The sequence below is a fragment of the Mus pahari genome, chromosome 6, assembly GCF_900095145.1.
Source record: "Mus pahari chromosome 6, PAHARI_EIJ_v1.1, whole genome shotgun sequence".
Classification (NCBI taxonomy): domain Eukaryota; kingdom Metazoa; phylum Chordata; class Mammalia; order Rodentia; family Muridae; genus Mus; species Mus pahari.
Genome location: NC_034595.1, coordinates 101,372,135 through 101,391,092, shown reverse-complemented (window position 1 = coordinate 101,391,092; position 18,958 = coordinate 101,372,135). Strand labels below are relative to the sequence as shown.

General features: G+C 41.5%; 1 protein-coding gene across 9 annotated transcripts in view; it reads right to left on the bottom strand.

The window, feature by feature from the left end:
• The window catches only part of Rere (arginine-glutamic acid dipeptide repeats), a 330,953-nt gene that overhangs the window by 166,107 nt on the left and 145,888 nt on the right, over nucleotides 1-18,958 (bottom strand). For 8 of the 9 annotated variants that reach the window (XM_029540314.1, XM_029540318.1, XM_029540316.1 and 5 more), the window contains exon 4: nucleotides 12,941-13,066. The exons of the other annotated variant lie outside the window; for it this stretch is intronic. In XM_029540314.1, the coding sequence (XP_029396174.1) occupies nucleotides 12,941-13,066 (126 nt within the window). The remainder of the gene's footprint in view (nucleotides 1-12,940; nucleotides 13,067-18,958) is intronic. 9 annotated transcript variants of the gene reach the window in all.

Below are 18,958 nucleotides of genomic sequence, written 5' to 3'. Positions count from 1 at the left end.
AACCTGTTGCCTAGAAAGCTACACTCAAAAATGAGACATAAAAAAATGACTAGATTATACCGGGGTGTCGGTTAACTGTAGGGAAAGAAAGGACTGTTACCACAAGGGAACAGGCAGCCAGTAAAGGCCTGGGAGACCATTGATTCATGAACTACACAAATGATCTATCTGTGTGTTTGCAGCTCTGTGAGCAAAAAGAGATTTAGAAAATACAAAAAGATAAACAGAAGCAAGCACTGACCCTACACTTCACCTGAGCTCTGCTTCTGAGAAGCATCAGCTAAAGCTCTGCTAGCCAGAGAATGCAGGAAAAGGGGTGGACACCTACATCAACAGTTCCACCAGGGCAAAGGCAAGCTTCCCGCCTTAGGCAGATTTCAGCTGGAGACCAGATGCCAGAGGTTCTATGTGAAGCAGATAGAAGATACCCGTGCTAACTAACGTCAATATTCCACAACTGTGCAGTTCAGCACTAGACCTACCCTTGCTTCAATGTGGTTTTGTTTTTATTTTAGAGACATTATCTCACAATGTAGCCTAGGCTGGCACTGAACTCTTGGTCCTCCTACTCCATCTCCTGAGGGCTGGAGGTTCAAGCATGAGCCACTATACCCAGTACCACTTCATTCCCATGAGCTTGTCTTTAAAATCACCACCAACGATTTCCACCCTATATACATTTCATCCAAGATCACAAGAGGATCATCTTAGTTTCAAATCTCTTTAAAGTCATCTTTTCACATACTACCTGCATGAAAATAACTCATGTTAGCTCATGAGAATAAACTGTAATGAAGCTCAAAATTTTTAGTTCTAAGTCATTAAAATAAACATATATAAAATCTGTTGAAAATGTTCATTTCTGGGCTGGAGAGATGGCTCAGCAGTTAAAGAGTACTGACTGTTCTTCCAGAAATCCTGAGTTCAATTCCCAGCAACCACATGGTAGCTTACAACCATCTGTAATGGGATCTGATGCCCTCTTCTGGTGTGTCTGAAGACAGCAACAGTGTACTCACATACATTAAATAATTCTAAAAAAAAAAAAAGAAAAGAAAAGGCCTATTTCTATAAACTATACCACAGTCTCTTACATAACTCTAGTCTGCTCTTAGCACTTTCTATATGGTTTTCACGTGAAACAAACCTCTAATAACAGGAACAGCTATAACTCCCAGAGCCATTACTATTTGGGTGGAGGTTCATGTTTAGGGATCTGGTTCTGAATGCTGCAATCAAAGTGCCAGTTCCCTACACAGCTAAAAGCGCCTTTTCCCCAGTAACAGAGCTCCTATAGTCCTGGGGAAAAGCCAAACTCAACATTCAAGCAGCCCAGTGTTGGTCAGGCTATCAAAAAGCTCTGACCTGTGTCTCCCTGCCTGTGGACAGCCAGTGACTATGAGTCCACTGCAGAGCCATGTGTTTACAAAGTACAATTAAAACACTGCAGGAGTATCAAACGGCTTTAACAGTTTCTATCAGTTACTCTCCATCTCTGCATTTATCTCACAGTGGATTGGTGATGGTGCAATCTCTGTGCCACAGCTGAGGCAGAGCAGCCTCAAGGATTGGGTATGCTGCATCTATAGTCTCAGTAGCCATTTGCAGCCACAATGAGACCTCCTCACTGAAGACCAGAGTAGGGAGCAGGAGCCTCTGCCATGGAGGCACACCTCATCTTATAGAACGACAGACAACAACACTAAAAACCACATGCTTACATTATTTGTCACTGTGAAGTTTCCAAAACACAGCATCACAGAGCTTTCTTTTCACAAGAGAATAATCCTGAGAAGTAAGCAGGGTGAGTGGTATCTCCATTTGACAGCTATGAAAACCAATTCCCCAACAGATGAAACAGCTTGTCTCAGTAGCACAGCTAACCGTTTAGAATTAGAAAAAAAGAAGCCAGCTGGGTTCCCCTTTTCCATGAACAATCTAGTTCTCAGTGAACTGAAATTACCTCATCACAATCATATATAAAACACAATGTAAGCTAGAGATGGGAACTCATAATGACATGAGTCTATACACCACTGGGTAGAAAGATCAACAGAACACCACAGTCAGCTGGGGAAGCCAAACTGACATTGAATGGCTACACTGGGAGTTGACCACTTTTTATAAGGCCAGCAAGCATTTTTAAAAAGGAAATGGGAAGACAGAAACTGCAGGTGATTTTTTTTCTTTTTATTTGTTTTCTAGATGGGGCCTCATATTACCCAGGCTGGCCTCAAATCCCTGGGCTCTGATCCTCTTGCCAAGCCTCTCTAGAAGCTGGGAATAGAGTGGCAATGCGGCACACGGGGTTTAGGCTCAAAACACCGTAGCCAGCAATGCAGTAACTGAATTAAAAATGAGTAACACTGAGAACAAAACCCCCCAAAATCTGAACTACTACCCTGGTTCTAGATAAATCTGTCAAGTTGTAGTATTTCTTAAAAACTGGAAAATTGTGTCATGGCTGATTATAATCTATTGTGTTTCAATATAAACAAGAGATTTCTAAATAAATAAATGAAATTAATAAATCCCAAGGACCACCATTGATTAGATTACTGAACATTCTTTAGTAGTAAATACTTAATGGCATAAAGTCATCCTCACTTCCCAGAGAAACAAAGACATATTATTAAATAACAGTCTAGTTAAAAAGAAAAGTCATCTACAATGGTGAACTACTTTAAGCAATCTCCCTCACCTAAATGGGTGTCAGATGTTACATGTGACAAAAAGGACTAAAGTGTTTCTCAAATCAGTTATTGTTTGCTAGATTCTGGATTAAACAGAAAAGTCCTCTTTTCATTACATAAATATTTCCACTACAATAAATACTTTGTTAGAACATTAAAAAACAAGGGAAATTACCTTTATTAACATATTACACTTTGCATATTAAACCTTTCATATTTCTCTATTTTTAAGCTAATTAACAAGAAAAAAAGCTGACAGCACACACTAAACTCCTCCAAGCAATAAAAGCTATTGTTTCAAAAACTCTCCCAGGGTCGCTGACAATGGCTTCTTGCAAGGATCATCTCACTTATCTGCTTTACTTCATAAAGTAATCAAAAGGAAAAGGGTTAGAGACGGAGACATGAGTGTAGGTGTAGGTACAGACGTAAGAACTCACCAGCTCTGAACAACATAGGAAAGAATCATATCACTTCTCCACTAACTGTGCAAACCACAACCCAACCCTTACAGCAGCATGAGCAATAGAAATAGCAATGAGGCAGGAGGAAAACTCCAGGAATCATCAAGTTTCTATTAGCTCAGTGCCCTGTAGACAAGGGTCCCAGCTCCTCCTGGGCATCTGCCAATATTCCCAGTACTTTCTGGACAAAGACACACAGGTGAGCATGAGTGTAGGGAACATCTGACAAAAGCGAACAGCTACCACAGGAAGACAAAACAAAACGTTTACTATCTGGCCCTTAGAGCACAAACCTGCCAGGCCCGTGTATAGAAAGCATCTGTCTGTCCTAGAAAGAAGCCTCAGTGGTTTAGAGCACTGGCTTCTCTTATAGGGAACTGGGTTCGGGTCCTAAGACCTTTTACTGTGGCTTACAACCTTATCTAACTTCAGTTGCAGGGAATCCAACGCTCAGAAACATACGGTACACAGATGGAACACAGAGACAAATCAATCATGTATATAAAATAATGACTTAAAAAAAAAAGTTAAAGCAGGCTAAGTAAAACACTACACGAGTTTAGCCCCAGCATTGGTAAAGTGACTTGGGATTGTAAGTTCAAAGATAGCCTGTGTTATATTGTGAAATTTTGATTCCAAAAAAGGAGAAAGAGGGGCTAGAAAGATAGCAGCCTTTAGGACCACTGGCTGTTCTTACAAAGCATCCAGGTTCAATTCCCAACATTCACATGATGGCTCATAACCATCTTTAACTCCAGTTTCTCTGACTTCTCTGACCAGGCACTCACATGGTACATAAGCATACATGCAAGCAAAAACATAAATACTTTTAAAATCTTTAAAAATCTTCAAGGAGAGAGGATAAAGCACCCATCAACAGGTAATGTAATCATTCCTGGACAACTACACAAAACATGGTAGCTCTCTCTAGAGGGGCAGGAGGCACCTGCATGTAGGAATACAGCTTCACTTCTGTAGACTGAAGACTGGCCTAGAAAAAAACTGACCCGGTACAAAAGATCCTCAGTCAGTATGTCAGATACAAGTCAATATGACAAAACCTAGAGACCTGCACTGGCCTGTCCCTCTCTTTGAGGGAACCAGAAGGACTCATGATGTAGCTGGTTCAGCCATAGAGTAGAGCACTTGCCTAGCTCACACAGGATCCTGGGGTCAGTCCCCAGGAAGAAACCCAATGGGAGTAAGGAAAGGAATTCCCCTTAGAGAGATGAATCCAAGTGACACACCATGGAAGCAGTGCAGACACTCAATGCTGGCAGTGCTCAAATGCACTCAGAACCACAGCGGAAACTGCAGCCTCAGCAGCCAAACAGCCCACAAGCATTACTGGATAAGGCATGAGTCCCTAAAGGGGAGAGTGAACTGTGGTTTACCTTCTACTACTCCTGGCAGTAATTCATGATGAGGTACACTTTTAATCTGACAGTGCAATTCTGAAAAACAATTGTTTACTTTTTAAAAACTTGTTTACGCAGGTCTCTGACATAACTCAAAAAGAAGTCAATGAAATGAAAAATATCCCAGGTCCTCTTCTATAAAACTCAACTTCTTGCTCTGACACCATGAAGGGAATCCTATTTCCTTAGGAGCGAGCAGAGGAAGTGCCACTTCATCCAAGTAGTAAATAGAACCACCGAGTGCCTTGTTCTCAGTCCTGTAAATGTGAGTGGGTGATGTGTCTACCCAGTTAAAATAATATGCTTATAAGAACTCCAACTGCCATTAGAACAGTCTAACAAAGCAGGTTGAATATTTTAAATGTGCACTCTCAATTACTAAGATAAGATGTACAGGAGGAGTCAGTCTGCTGCATTCCTCTACCACGACAATCACATGCACTGGCTCCACCAACCAAAACATATCCACATTCTAAAGCCAGGCTGGCAGAGAAAACAACTAACTGGCAATGGGGGTGGACTGTGTGGACAGACAGCATACAAGAGACAACAAGACACTATTCTACCCACCATGGCAATAGACAGACCCAACGGGCATCCCCAACCTTCCAGTGTGAGGCAGCATAGGACACTGCCTGGGTATGAGTCTGGCAAGGTTACAAGTTACACTGTTCTCATAAAGCCAACTAAGGTCATCTTGTCCAGGAAAGTCTCAGATCCCCACACACCATGGCCTCCCTGCGGTGCTGCACATTCCAGACAAGATGCTGTGCACACAGGCCACTGCCACTGCTCTGGACACGCACATTTCAATGCTTTCTTTCTCTTTCTGCTTTTCCTTGTGAGTCTACTTCCCACTCAAAGAGCTCCTAAGTACAGCAGAGAAAAGACTTTAAACTCTGAGCAGTTATTGCTTTTTGCTGTCTGCACTGACCTTGGCCTTTCGTCCTGTTTCTGCTGGAAATGTCTCTAACTCAGCATTGCCCTTGGAGGGTTAAAACAAAAAATACCTTCCCTTGGCAACAATGCTACCTCCACCAAAAACTATGACCATTATAACACTACCAATTTTGAAACATTGAAGCCATTTTATCTTCCTTTACAGAGAAAGGATTCTAAGTTCTCCCAGTAGATGCAGTGGCCAAGCACACTTGAGCAGGCTTCTGCTCTCCAGAAGCCCCTGGCTTCTTACTTATTACAGCATTCCTCTTTAGTCCCAAGGCCAGGCCTTGAACTTAAAGTCTTTCTCCTTAGCCTTTAAGGAGCTGATAACACAAGCCTGTACCACCCGATCTAGCCAGCCTGGCTTTCTACTTAATTTACATCATGAGGCAAGAATGTATAGCTTAAACGGTACTGCAGGGTAATGAAATATGTCCAATGTGTGTGGTGCTTGCAAAGGGTATCACTGAAATGATTTGTCAGCTAGGCATCAAGAGCTGAAAAGAACAGAAAACAAAGATAAGCAAGGGGTGGAGGGTAGTTAAGGAATACACAAAGACATTTAGACAAAAGAAAATCACAAATCTGTTCAAGAGCATAGTGAAGTGGAAGGGAATTATCAAAAGGGATTCTCTAGCTGACTTTAATACAAAGCGCCTCAAAAATCTCCCTATCCCATGGACAAATCACCAGCCCAGGCAAATCCCAGGAAATGAAACGCTAGGAGGGTGCCCTTAATAACAGCACAGCCAGGGGTGGGCATTGATTTTTGTTCTCAGCAGAAGAGGGATGTTTTATCTTCAGCCTCACAGCTCAGTGAAAACATCAAGAATTTAAGCACAGCACCTTCCTGACACACGATTTCTCAAAAACAGTAGCCTAGAATTCTCTGCCATTTTTCATCCCTCTCTATAGACTCCTTGGCCTCCTGCATTGTGTCTTCTTACTTGAGCCACTGTAACCATAATGCTGTTTCAATTTCTACAGATTAAATAGGTCTGTCAAGGATCACTGTTTCCTATTTCTCTTATGAATGTTTTAATTTCACACTGGATACTTTGTACATTCCCAGCTATTTGTTAGGGTCTGCTTAACAGTGCCAGTTAAGGCTGACCTCAATGGAAACAACAGTTACAGTACCATATAAAACACAAGCCCCAAACCTTACTCAATTATGTAAAACAAAACAAAGCACTGTTTTTATTGTACCTTGTGAGTGGAACAGACACTCAACTCAATCTCTCAGCAACCAAAATTATAAATATAAAGTGCAAGCAAGCTTCTCCCAACCCAGCTAAGGAGACAGTATGAAGCAACCAAGTCACCTCTTGTCAGGGACAACCAATGCTCAATATTTGGGGTGGGACGAAGGAACTGCTGTCACTATAAAGTGAATCTTAAATTATAATTATTCAACAAATTAATATTTTGGAGTGATCAATTCAACAAAGTTCAGAGCTATTAAGAATTTGATTATGCCGGGTGTGGTGGCGCAAGCCTTTAATCCCAGCACTCAGGAGGCAGAGGCAGGTGAATTTCTGAGTTCGAGGCCAGCCTGGTCTACAAAGTGAGTTCCAGGACAGCCAGGGCTACACAGAGAAACCCTGTCTCGGAAGAAGAAAAAAAAAAAATAAGAAGAATTTGATTATAAACTGGACACTGGGGGTACACACCTTTAATCTTAGCACTCAGGAGGCAGAGGCAGGTGGATTTCTGAGTTCAAGGCCACCCTGCTTTATAAATCAAGTTCCAGGACAGCCAGTGCTCCACAGAGAAACCCTGTCTTGAAAACAAAATAAACAAATAAACAAACAAACAGGTGATTATAGCTTGGCATATTGGCACACACCTTTTATTCCCAGCACTCAGGAGGCAGGCAGAGGCAGATGGATCTCTGAGTTTGAGGCCAGCCTGGTTTATAGAGTGAGTTCTTGGACAGCCAGAGCAACATAGTGAGACCTTGTCTTAATTAAAGAAAGAAAGAAACATACAGGAATCTGACTATAAATAAGCCTTACACAGCTGAGCTTGGTGGTGCAAGCTTTTGATCCCAGCATTTGGGTTGGGAGGCAGAGGCAGCAGATCTCTGTGAGTTTGAGGCCAGCCTGGTTTATAGAGTGAGTTCTTGGACAGCCAGAGCAACATAGTGAGACCTTGTCTTAATTAAAGAAAGAAAGAAACATACAGGAATCTGACTATAAATAAGCCTTACACAGCTGAGCTTGGTGGTGCAAGCTTTTGATCCCAGCATTTGGGTTGGGAGGCAGAGGCAGCAGATCTCTGTGAGTTTGAGGCCAGCCTGGTTTATGCAGTGAGTTCTAAGACAGCCGGAGAGAGACAACTTCACCAAAAAGGGGTGAGGGGTGTGAGGGGTGTGAGGGGAGGTTGGAGAATAAAGCTTACACACAATAGCAGTCAAACGTTAGCTAGAGCAGCTGACCATGCAGCAGCACACTGTGCCAGGCAAAGGCTAAATCACTTCATACAAGTGAACACAGTCACAGTGGTAAAAATAAAGAGCAACAGAACCCATCATCTAAACAGTATCGTTTGCGCATGACATGGACAATGCTCCCAACAGCTTGAGCTAAAAGCCATCCATTTTATCACAGGTAACTATTTACTTCAGAAATAAATATCAGCCATCCTAACTGAATTAATGTTGGTACTGAGGGTTCTTTTAATTTTGAAGTTTGATTTGAAATTAACTTATAAATTGCCCTTCACAACTGTGTGAGAGATGTAAGCACAAAGATTACACTTACTTAAAATGTTGGGGAAGTCAGTAGAAGCAAACCAGCAATTCTTGTGGCAGGACTGGGACAGACTTAGAACCAGGGCCTGACCTGTTGGGCAAGCACCCTATTACAGAATGTATACCCACAGCCCTCTCGGAACAATGGTTTTCTCCTATCTGTGATATGCTCGTGGTCGTACTTCACCCAGTCAGCTGGTTATCAACCCACATTCCCAGAATCTTTTGGGGTGCTCTTGGGAAAGATAGTGATCCCTGAGGCTGACTCTAGGACTACTGAATTCACCACCATCATCACCATCATTACCACCATCATTGCTGCTGCTGTTGCAGTTTCACAAGTGAACAAACTGAAGCTCAAAGAAATTAAGTCATGTGATTACAGAACAAAGCACTACCAGCAAGACTGAGTCAATACTACAGTAACAAGAGTGAAAGGTATGATTTAACTGCTATGGGGGAATCATTTCAAATGAAAACCACAAGCCCCACCCCATGGCTCCCACCAGAGAGCACTAAGATGCAGCAACTGAGCAGAGGACAAGGCACGGATGGCAAGCAGGACTGAAGAAGGATTCTGAGGGAAGATCATCCCCCGAAGAGAAAGAGGGGCCCAGAACCCAGCACAGCAAGGTAAGAAAGGAAAAGATGAGGTCAAAGAGGCTCTTTTCTGCATTTCACAAAACTGCAAACAGAGCTTACCATCTATAAACTTGCAAGAAAACATATTACAGAGCTGTGGAGAAAAAGCATTCCAGGTTCAAAAACCTGAAAACATACAACTCTCCCCCCACTGTCCAGAATCCCATTTCCTGTGTTGTTGTTTTTTGTTGTTTGTTTGTTTTGTTTGAGACAAGATTTCTCTGTGTAGCCCTGGCTGTTCTAGAACTACCTCTGTAGACCAGGCTGGTATGAGATCTGCCTGCCTTTGCCTCTGGGAGTGCTGGGATTAAAGGCGTGTATCACCACCACCACCACCACCACCACCACCACCACCACCACCACCCCACAAGAAACACCATTTCTATGAAGCACAGCTCTAAAAAATGCTTCCAGAAATCCTACTGAACTCATTAAACAAAAATTTTAAGAAGAGTTTTTGTCACCTATACAGCTTATAGTCTTTGTAACAATCAATCAACAGAAAGCTGTCCCGAGAAATCTCCCTTATGATTTCCACAGGCCTTCTTTAAACAGTCTCTAAACAGTCAAGTAAAATCTATTTCCATTGCTTTGAAAATGGCAAAACAATTTCCCAGTTTACTTTAAACATGTAACGAAAATAAAGGATTAAAGTAGACTGATCCATATTGCTAACAACAAGAAGTTAATCTAAGAAATCAGCACTATATTTAACTATTTCCAGGCTGAGCAGGCTGTAACACGCCTGAGAAGAACTAGTGCTAGAGACAATGACCCAGACGACATAGCATTGACAGAACCACCAAAGGTCAGACAGCAAGCAGAACATTGTTGGTTCTTGGACTGGAGAGGTGGCACAGGGTTAAAAGAGCTTGTTCTTAAAAAAAGACTGGAGTTCAGGTCCCAGCACCCATAGTAGGCATATCATCTATAACTCAACCTTCAGAGCCCCTGACACCCTCTGTGCACATGTATATACTCATGCATATACACACAAATAAAAATAATATGTAACCTTAAAAAAAAAAAAATTGTGAGCTTGGCATGTTGGTATGTGTGCCTCTAGTAAAGCTAACTGGGAGGCTGAGGAAGGAGGGTGACCTGAGCTCAGGAGGTAAACAACAACAGCCTGGGCAATCCAATGAGACCTAGTCCCAACAACAACAACAACAACAACAACAACAACAACAACAACAACAAAATAATAATAATAATAATAATAATAATAATAATAATAATAATAATAATAAATTGTGTATAGGAGCATATGAACACCCGTAACCGTTAATGCTGATTGTCTATCTGAAGGATCTAGCATCACCTAGGACATATGACTTGGGATGTCTGCGAGAGATTATCTAGATCAGGCTAACTAAAATGAGAAGGTGACCCTGAATGTGGGAACAGCGTACCATGGACCCCAGGCCCAGATCGCAGAAACGGGAAGCTGGCTGGGCATGGTATTTACTACTCACTGCTCTTGACCATGGATGCTAGGAAGCCAGATGCCTCAAGCTCCTGTCCTCATGACTTTCCAACTACAGTGAACAACACTCATGTGAGCCTTCCGTACAATGCTTTATTTGGAGTGTTTTCTCACAGCAACAGATACAGTAGCATGTCTTTCAGAACATCCCTAAGAGGTCAAGGAAAGTAGCACGGGGTTAGTGGAAAGACAACAACCTAACACAAAGGAGCTGTGCTGTGGCCTGAGCGGCCCCTCACTGAACAGGGGAGGCATCAGCTTCTTGCTGCATATGCAGAGAAAGCTAAACTACAGTGCAATGAATGTTATTCTATAAAACTAAATAACAAAATAGACTGTTAGCAAAGACGTCTGGTACATCATGAGAAGGAACATTAACGTCTTTGTCCTCAACTCTGTGATCAATTTTCTCTCTTAGCAGCTCTCTCATTACACTATACTAGATCTGTGTGCCTGCAAAATTTATGGGGGCTCCACATGAGGACGGGGGTTCTGCCAACTGGATCCAGCAAGAATGACTCTGGCAGCACAAAACACCATTAAAGAACAATCAATACAATTAGCCTTATGCAGCAGCATCTGACTAAGGAAGACTGATCATCATGTTATTGACTCTTGTCCAATCTACCCTGATAAAGCCATCCAAGGACTCCACTAATAATGAATGTACTGAAATCCTCAGTGGATGCAGAGAAACGTCAACACTGATCATCACTAAGGCCAAGATGAAAGTTTACTAAAGCTCAGTGTTCAGTACCCCCTGACGAGCAGCACAGTAAATAAGAGTGTCTAAGCTAGCACCACACTGACCACAATAAATACACAAACCAGCCTAAAGATATGCCACTATTTCTCAGATATACAAAAGAACAATATGTCTAAGACTGAAGTTTCACAGGTAAGCAGTCAGAACACCATTAATTTTCTTCCCTTAAGATGTAAATTCTCTGGCTCTGAGAATTTTACCCACTATAGCAGGTCCTACTTTCTACTGTGAGTGCTTATTATCACAAGAAATCTAAGGCTTCCATATGAATCCTTTTTGGTGGGTCTGATTCCTAGTGATTTCTGCAAGCATCCCTAGCAGTGTTGCTTTAAGCATTCCTCCTGGTTCTGTTACACTCGAGAGGTGGGGACGGAGGAGTGTTAAACAAGTCTTACTCTATGGCCTCACTCAAAACCATCCAGCTTCAGCATTCCCATACTGAGACCTCAAGCATGCATGGTCACGCCCAGCTTATTATACCAGCAATCTCTATAGACATGTCCTTCATTGTACACAAGGAAGACAGCCCTATCCCCCAAGCTAGACTCCCTTTTATATACTGCATATCCTTACCAAGTCAATCTTTTGAAACAATGGCTCCTAAGAGCTCAGCTGGATTTGTTTCTAAGCCTTCAGAAGAAAAGTTCTCTCCTGACCAAGCCATCAAAATCTTACCTAGTGCAGCCTCTAATCTTCTGAGATCTCAACCCTATTTCACACCTTTATCTCTACCCCAGCATCATTTACATGTGCTCTTTGTGATACCCTGCATCTTCTCACAGCACATTCATGACACTGATTTTAGGATGCATGCACATTGTGTCTACCTGTATCATGTTGACATGTCAAAAGTGTACAGCTCCTGGATTATAATCCTCCTTACAAAACATGCACGAATGCTATAAGCTGCACAGAGAACTCTTTTCTTAGTGACAGGACAGAAGCCCTGTACTGCACCTAAATAACTGATCATATATTGACAGTACCTGGTACTGCCCATGTATATGTGACATGACTACCCTCCTGCACTATTTTCTAGTTTAGTCTAATTGGGCTTCTTTAGTGATAGACTTGGGTACTCAAGTCAAAACAATAAACACCTGTCTTCTAGAAAAGTTATTATTAAAGTCCTCCAAAAGGGAAGAGAAAGGAAACCAAGTGTGCACACTGTCCGCAAAAGGGAACCTCCTGGGCACCACCACTGCATCCTGCTGCATCTCATGCATCTACTCTGCTCATCCAGTCAAAGAGGTATAGCCAGGAGAGGGAGAGCCATTCGCAGCCCCAGCCACTCAAGGGCTTTTTGACTTGTACTAAAGAAAAAGCCTCACTGTTTGTGAACAGCCTTCTACAATGTGCCCCTGAAGAGGGCAGTGGCCATAAAGTTTAGATCTGTGGGCCTGGAGTCCCAAATGAGCCTTGGGAAAGACACATTCCACGCTTGGACTTAAACTTACCCCCTTTTCCCCCATCTCAGTTGCCAACATCCATACTCGCTGCTGATTGCCAGCTCCTGCTCCTTGCAGCAGCCCAGCATGCTCTCTGCTGGTGCCAAAATACCCTCCACCAAACCCCACTAACTTCTGGAACTGTCCTAGAGGGGTAAGGCAAGTCCCGTATTGTGCTTCCTCTGTGCGTGTACTTATTACTCATTTAACAACACATAGCATACAGCACACTTTGAAAGGGGCTCTGGGAAGGGAGGTAATATCCTATTTTATACCCTATGGGATATAAAATACTGATAAGCTTTTAAAAACGGGATTCTCCTTACCCCTACAGGCCCTCTCCCGGCTTCAGAAAGGTGCTGTGGTGGCTGTGATGCCACCGGCAGAGAGCATGCTGGGGGGTCACACAAAGCAGGAGCTGGAGATCTGCAACAGGCCTGGGAGTTGTGGACCTAAAAGAGAAAACAGTTTTAAGTTAAGGTGCCCAACACCTCCATCCTGGTTACTAGGGGCACTCAGCACACAAGCAGGTGTCTGCAAAGATCCGTAAAGAGCAGAAAGCCACGGAAAATTTGTTACCGAAGTGGAGTTAACCTTCCACATTAGTTAAAATTGCTTTTTTATTTCAGTGCCAACACCGGTATGGCCCTTCTGGTTCTGTATTTTAACCCGGGTCCATCTTAAGAGTATGGTGTGTGCCCCTCAGAATAACCAAGACGTAAAACCATGCCAAAGCATAGTACAGTGGCATGCTTGGCTCATCATAAAAGCAACATTCCAAGGTATCAGATACACAGGGGAGAACCGTGAGCAGACAGACACACTGAGCTTTCAGAAGAGCTTCTGTGGAGAGCTGCTGGAAGCATGAGGTGTGCACTTACTAGTTGTTAGGGTGGCCAGAGAAGTCCTGCCACCTCCTGGAAGTTCCTTGTCTAATTCTGTCAAGCTGAAGGATAGACAACAGCTTAAAACAGAAAGGAAAACAGAGTGTATTGAAAGGAGTTTTAGTTTCTTCAAAATGTCCCAAAGGGGAGACTTGACTAACAGGCAATCCCTATCAAGTTCAATAAAGCCATTTCTTCCAGTAACAACAAAAAATCAGCTTAGCAGCCACATGGTGGTGGCATGCCTTTAATCCCAATATTTGGGAGACAGATGCAGGTGGATCTCTGTGAGTTTGAGGTCAGCCTGGTCTACATATTCAAGTTCCAGGACAGTCGAGGTTAAACAGAGAAACTCTGTCTCAATACCACCCCCCACAAATCAGCTTAGCATGTACTAGAAATATTTTTAAAAAGAAACACTAAAAACACTCAAAGCAGCAGAAAGATAAAGAGCAACTTCTGAAAGCCAGTACCGTCCCTTAAGCACAGGAGACTCCTCAGACAGCACCACGCTACACCCTTCAAATAGTCAAGCACAGGTAGCATATAAAAGCCCAACGTCTCCAACTTCATGTGGTGCTAAATGGTCTTGTAAAAAAATTCCACAAGATTCACATACTTGTAAGAACCTGTCGTATACAGTAATTTAAGAAGTAATCAAGCAAGCTTTACTATTACATCATTGTTAGTGCCTTGCTACATGTAGTCTTGGGTTTCTTTTTTGTTTGTTTTGTTTTTGTTTTTTAACCCATTCTCGGTGGAATCTCTCCTTCCACACCTTAATAGATGGCATTAGGAGCCATAACCTCCATGACTATAGGGCACAGTAAAGTCCAAGTAGAACATGTGGCTGTGTATAATTCAGTCCGGTATATAGTGCAGTCAGCATTTTTTCACAATAAACAAAAAATAAAACAGAATATCTAGTTAAATCTCTTCTTTCAGGAATTCAATTAACCAGAAATCAAATTCAAACATCAAATACTCCATTCAAATTATGAGTTTCAACTTTTAAAAACCTTCCAGAGAAATTCTCAACACTTTGCATTATTTGTTATAAATATATAAACAGTTTAAGCAATTATAACATTCTAAGCATGTAAGGAAAGCCAGTCTTTTAAAGACAAATTATTGTTCATATAACTCAGAAAACACAGATGATATCTGAGCCTCTCTAGTTTTCTCAGTCATTTTTTTCCTACACCATGAGGTGATTATTAATACAAATATCAAAATATACATACAAATTGTAAATTTCGTTATAAGGAATCATGTTTGAACAAGGCTTCAGCAATACTCTTATACAGTAGACTTCTCGAAATATCATTGCCTTGAACCTTATAAACTCCTTGAGAACAACTAGAATATGCAGTTTTCCACACTGAAAATTTTCACGTAGATAACACGTTCAGTAAATTATATTTAGAAGTATTTTAAAGAAATACACACAATTAAGCAAAACTTCAATTACTTCTTGAGAGTCCTAAAATCCAACTAAATTTAGGAAAAAATGAATTCTCCAGCTTCGAAGTAATTATGTACCATTAAAGCTTCAGCTCCAAATAGCCTATCCTGCCCATTGTTGGCAGTGAAAACAGCCGTCTGGGATGAGGGAATGGTGCGAGCCTGAGACTTACTCCCAAAGCTTCAGTCTACTTAGGTAGATACTTCTCTGTCCGTTTCTAAATTGACATCCACACTCCAGCCAACAGGCTCTAAGTTCACCCAACTCCACACAGGAGAATTTCATTCCAGCTCACATCTCTTGACTACAAATTACATGTGCTAAGACTACACCCCTTTATAACTTGGTAGTAGTATATAATCATAAGCCCCAACTCTAAGAACCTTTTAATAAATTTAAAAAACAAGGACAGGTATCATTAAAAAAAAAAAAAAAAAAAAAAAGGGTATGGCCTCTAGAAGAAGAGTTTGGCACCAATTAATTTTCTTTACATTTCTTTACCTATGTACAAGTACTACACAACAATTTTTTTTAAACAAATAAGGAAAACTAATCACAACATAAGGAGAAAAATAATATCAGAAACACCAACATTTGAGGGGGCAGACCCTATCCTAGATAACTTGTATTCTTGATTTTTCCATTTAAATATGACCTACTTGCAAGGTCACAAGCAAGGTATATATCCATCCCAACTAAGATCACTAAAGGTAGCAACTAGTGGAACAGACATGAGAATCAGAAAACATGAAGTCAAAATTCAAAATAGCAACCTACTCAGTCTACCAACATTCATCTCAGCCCCAGACAAACATACCCCAATTTTTGAATTACACAAGCTCGAGTTGATAAAGATTTCTGGTCCCACCCCATCTCACTGGGAAAAAAAAAAAAAAAAAAAAAAAAAAAGCTCTAATTTGATACTGACCTACCACTAAAATGAGTAACCAATCAAACAGCCCAGTAAGATCAAGCAGCTGTATACAGTACATAAGTCTGATAATTCAGTGATATGTAGAACCTTGGCCCTTGGCTGATAAATTCTCTGCAGCTCTCTTCTGCTGTACTGTCATGAGACTGGGGAATAAAAGACTATGGGCAACAATAAATTTTTGGAGTGGCTTCTGGGTACTAGAGCTCAAAGAGAAATTTCAACCCTGCCCCCTAAGCAGCTCAGATATAACAAGGAAATACACAGCAGGGTGTGAAATGATCTAAGGAACTAGCAGCTTGAAGTCTTTGCTTGTTCCATAGTCAGAGCCATGAGAATGGCTGCTGTCAGGCCACTCAACAAACAAGTCACTGGAATACTGTTAATGATGTTAAGGCATATTTAGACAAGGTTTAATCTTAAAAATGAGTTTTCCAGTTTTATAATGAATCAATGTAACCTAAAGTACTCTCCACAAAAATTATAAATTCTTCCGGAAACTTCATTTGGGTATAAATAATCCTACAATTACCCAATCTTGGGAAACCCACACCACACTTTTTTCTAAACTCACACAGCATTCCCATCAGAGCATCTCTGAGTACTACTCTAGGTATAAACAAACAACTGGTAGTCTGTGCAACAGGAAATCTTGGTACCGAATGATGAGTCAAAACACACTTCAGCAATGCACTGCTGACTTTCTCAGAATCCACAATTATTTCTAGGTAGAAATTATTTCACTCACACTTAAGACTTGAGATTATAGAATATTAATATTTTTACTAAAAACAAGCGTTCCTTTCATAACAAAAAAGTTATGTCTTCCTCTCTATCAATCTTATCTGGTGTTTTCCAAAAGTGGCTGATGATTAATAACACTAAAACTTCTACAATTAGAACATAAGGTTGCTGAAGGAAGAAACAATATTTTGTACTTCTTCAGTGCCTTTGGTTGAGCTCAACAAAGAACACAGAACAAGTTCTCACCAAATGCTAGTAGAAGGGCTGATCGTGAATGTTCCCAACTTCATTTTGGGTTAAAGTACACTTTGATGATCAAGAATAAAACCATCAAAGTAGACCACATAAAGTGACCTTGGAAACCTCTGGAAGGGCAACAGAAGAGTTGAGGATGTTATTCCAGGTCTTTTTGGTCTATTCAATCTAGCCCAAGTGGACCAATTATCTAGAACCTAGTGGAAAGGAGCGAGTCTTGGGAGGACATGGAGAAAGCAAGCGGCTGCACTAGCATCCTCTGGCCTTCTGCTCTCTCATCTGCTCATGCAGGCTGGCTTGCCCATGCTGACTCCAACTTTGCTATCATAAATGCAATTCCTGATTCACCCTTTCAGCTCTGCCCTCTGTTGACTAGCATAGCACTTCAGTTTCCCCAATTCCAAATTCTTTCAGAGAAATTCGTATTTTCAGGCCAGGTCAACAAAGGCCTACAGTCCTGTCACCATCATCAGTACTGCAAGGAAGAATTCACTGCTTAAAATCTGTTCTGAAAACTACAGCCCAGAGCATCTTTATTTACCTGATTGCCTTTCCTCCTGCCTCTAAGTCAGCACACTGTCCATTCCACCTCTCTTGCTTGAGTCTCCACTTTTGTCTGCTTCTTCCATGAACAACTCTAATTCAATATTTAAACAAAACTAGCTTTCTTGGCATGGAAATAAGTTAATTATATGAATATAGCATAAAAGAATCAATGTTTCCCAACAGAACACATAATTTACTTCCCCTGAAAATGCTTTCTTTAGAGTATTTCTCCCTTGGAGCCCCTCCCACTCTCCATTCTTGGGAGTTCTCACTTTTCTTTAATAATTTCCTATGTTGTTCTCAAACCGAACACAATGGAGAGGAGGGAAAGGGGAAGGAGCCCTAACCTTCTAAGACCTGGCTCAGGTAAGAACCTACTGCTCTGCACCACCATGGTCTCCGTCTAGCTGTGTTAGAGTGTGGGCTGTCAATTTACCTGGCAGTGTAGATGGCAGAGCCTTATGTGTTCTGATAATGTAACATTGCTAAAGCAGAGGCCACAGAGCTCACCCCATAGACAAGATGACCACAAAAGTTACAGAGATTTGGACATTTCTGAGAAGGAAGGGAAAGGCACACTCTATACCACAGACTCCTGAGAAACAGCAAAGCAAACCCTAGAAAACAAGCCAGGTCTCCAGATAACGTCCAAACACACTTTCCTTCACATTGTAGACTAGCTCATGAACCACTGCCCAAGGCTTTCAGACTCCAACGCACAATTATTCTGGTCTAACTGACTAGTACACAGCTCTAACCTCATGTCTCAATTCACTGGATTTCCTGGTTTTAGCAGTACTACCATAGGAGTATCACACAGTACTCCTACAATCTCAGTACACACCTTGTTTATACTGCAAACCCTACCACAGTACAGGGCCTGTTATACACACCTCTTAGTATAACCCAAACCAGAGGAGAAAAACATCGCGTCATGCGATACCTCAAAGCTATGTATTTTTAAAGCTGTTTTTCATTGTTCTGTTTTGCAATGTTGTTTGCTATGAGCAAAATCAACTCCAATCTTTTTAAAACTCTCGTAAGAAAGAAAAAAGGCCTATTTCCACAGCTTGTCTCTTTCCCCTATAGCCTGCATAAGCCAGAGGAAGAAGCCATGATTGTACTCCTTACAATCTTTTCCTAAGAAGTACACAGAACTGAGAAAGGAGGAAAACTGTATTTCTCCCAGGAGCAAATATCTCATCATCTATAACATTCTTATAATACAATGAATACAGACTCTCAAAGAGAAACACAAGAAAGACTATGTGGTTTTAAAAGGAACCGAAACATGCTGCACCCTATGCCCCACGTGCTTTTGCAGTCAGCATCAATGTTTTAATAGATGTTACAGAAGCTTCAGCTTTTACTGCTGCTAATACCCTAAACAATTACCGTGCCTCCATGGGAACCTCTGCCCAGAACAGCCACTACCAACCTGTAATTAACATTTCTGTAAGAGATGCTGTTGAAACATGAAGGTGAGAACGTAAACATTCGCTGTGCACACACACACACA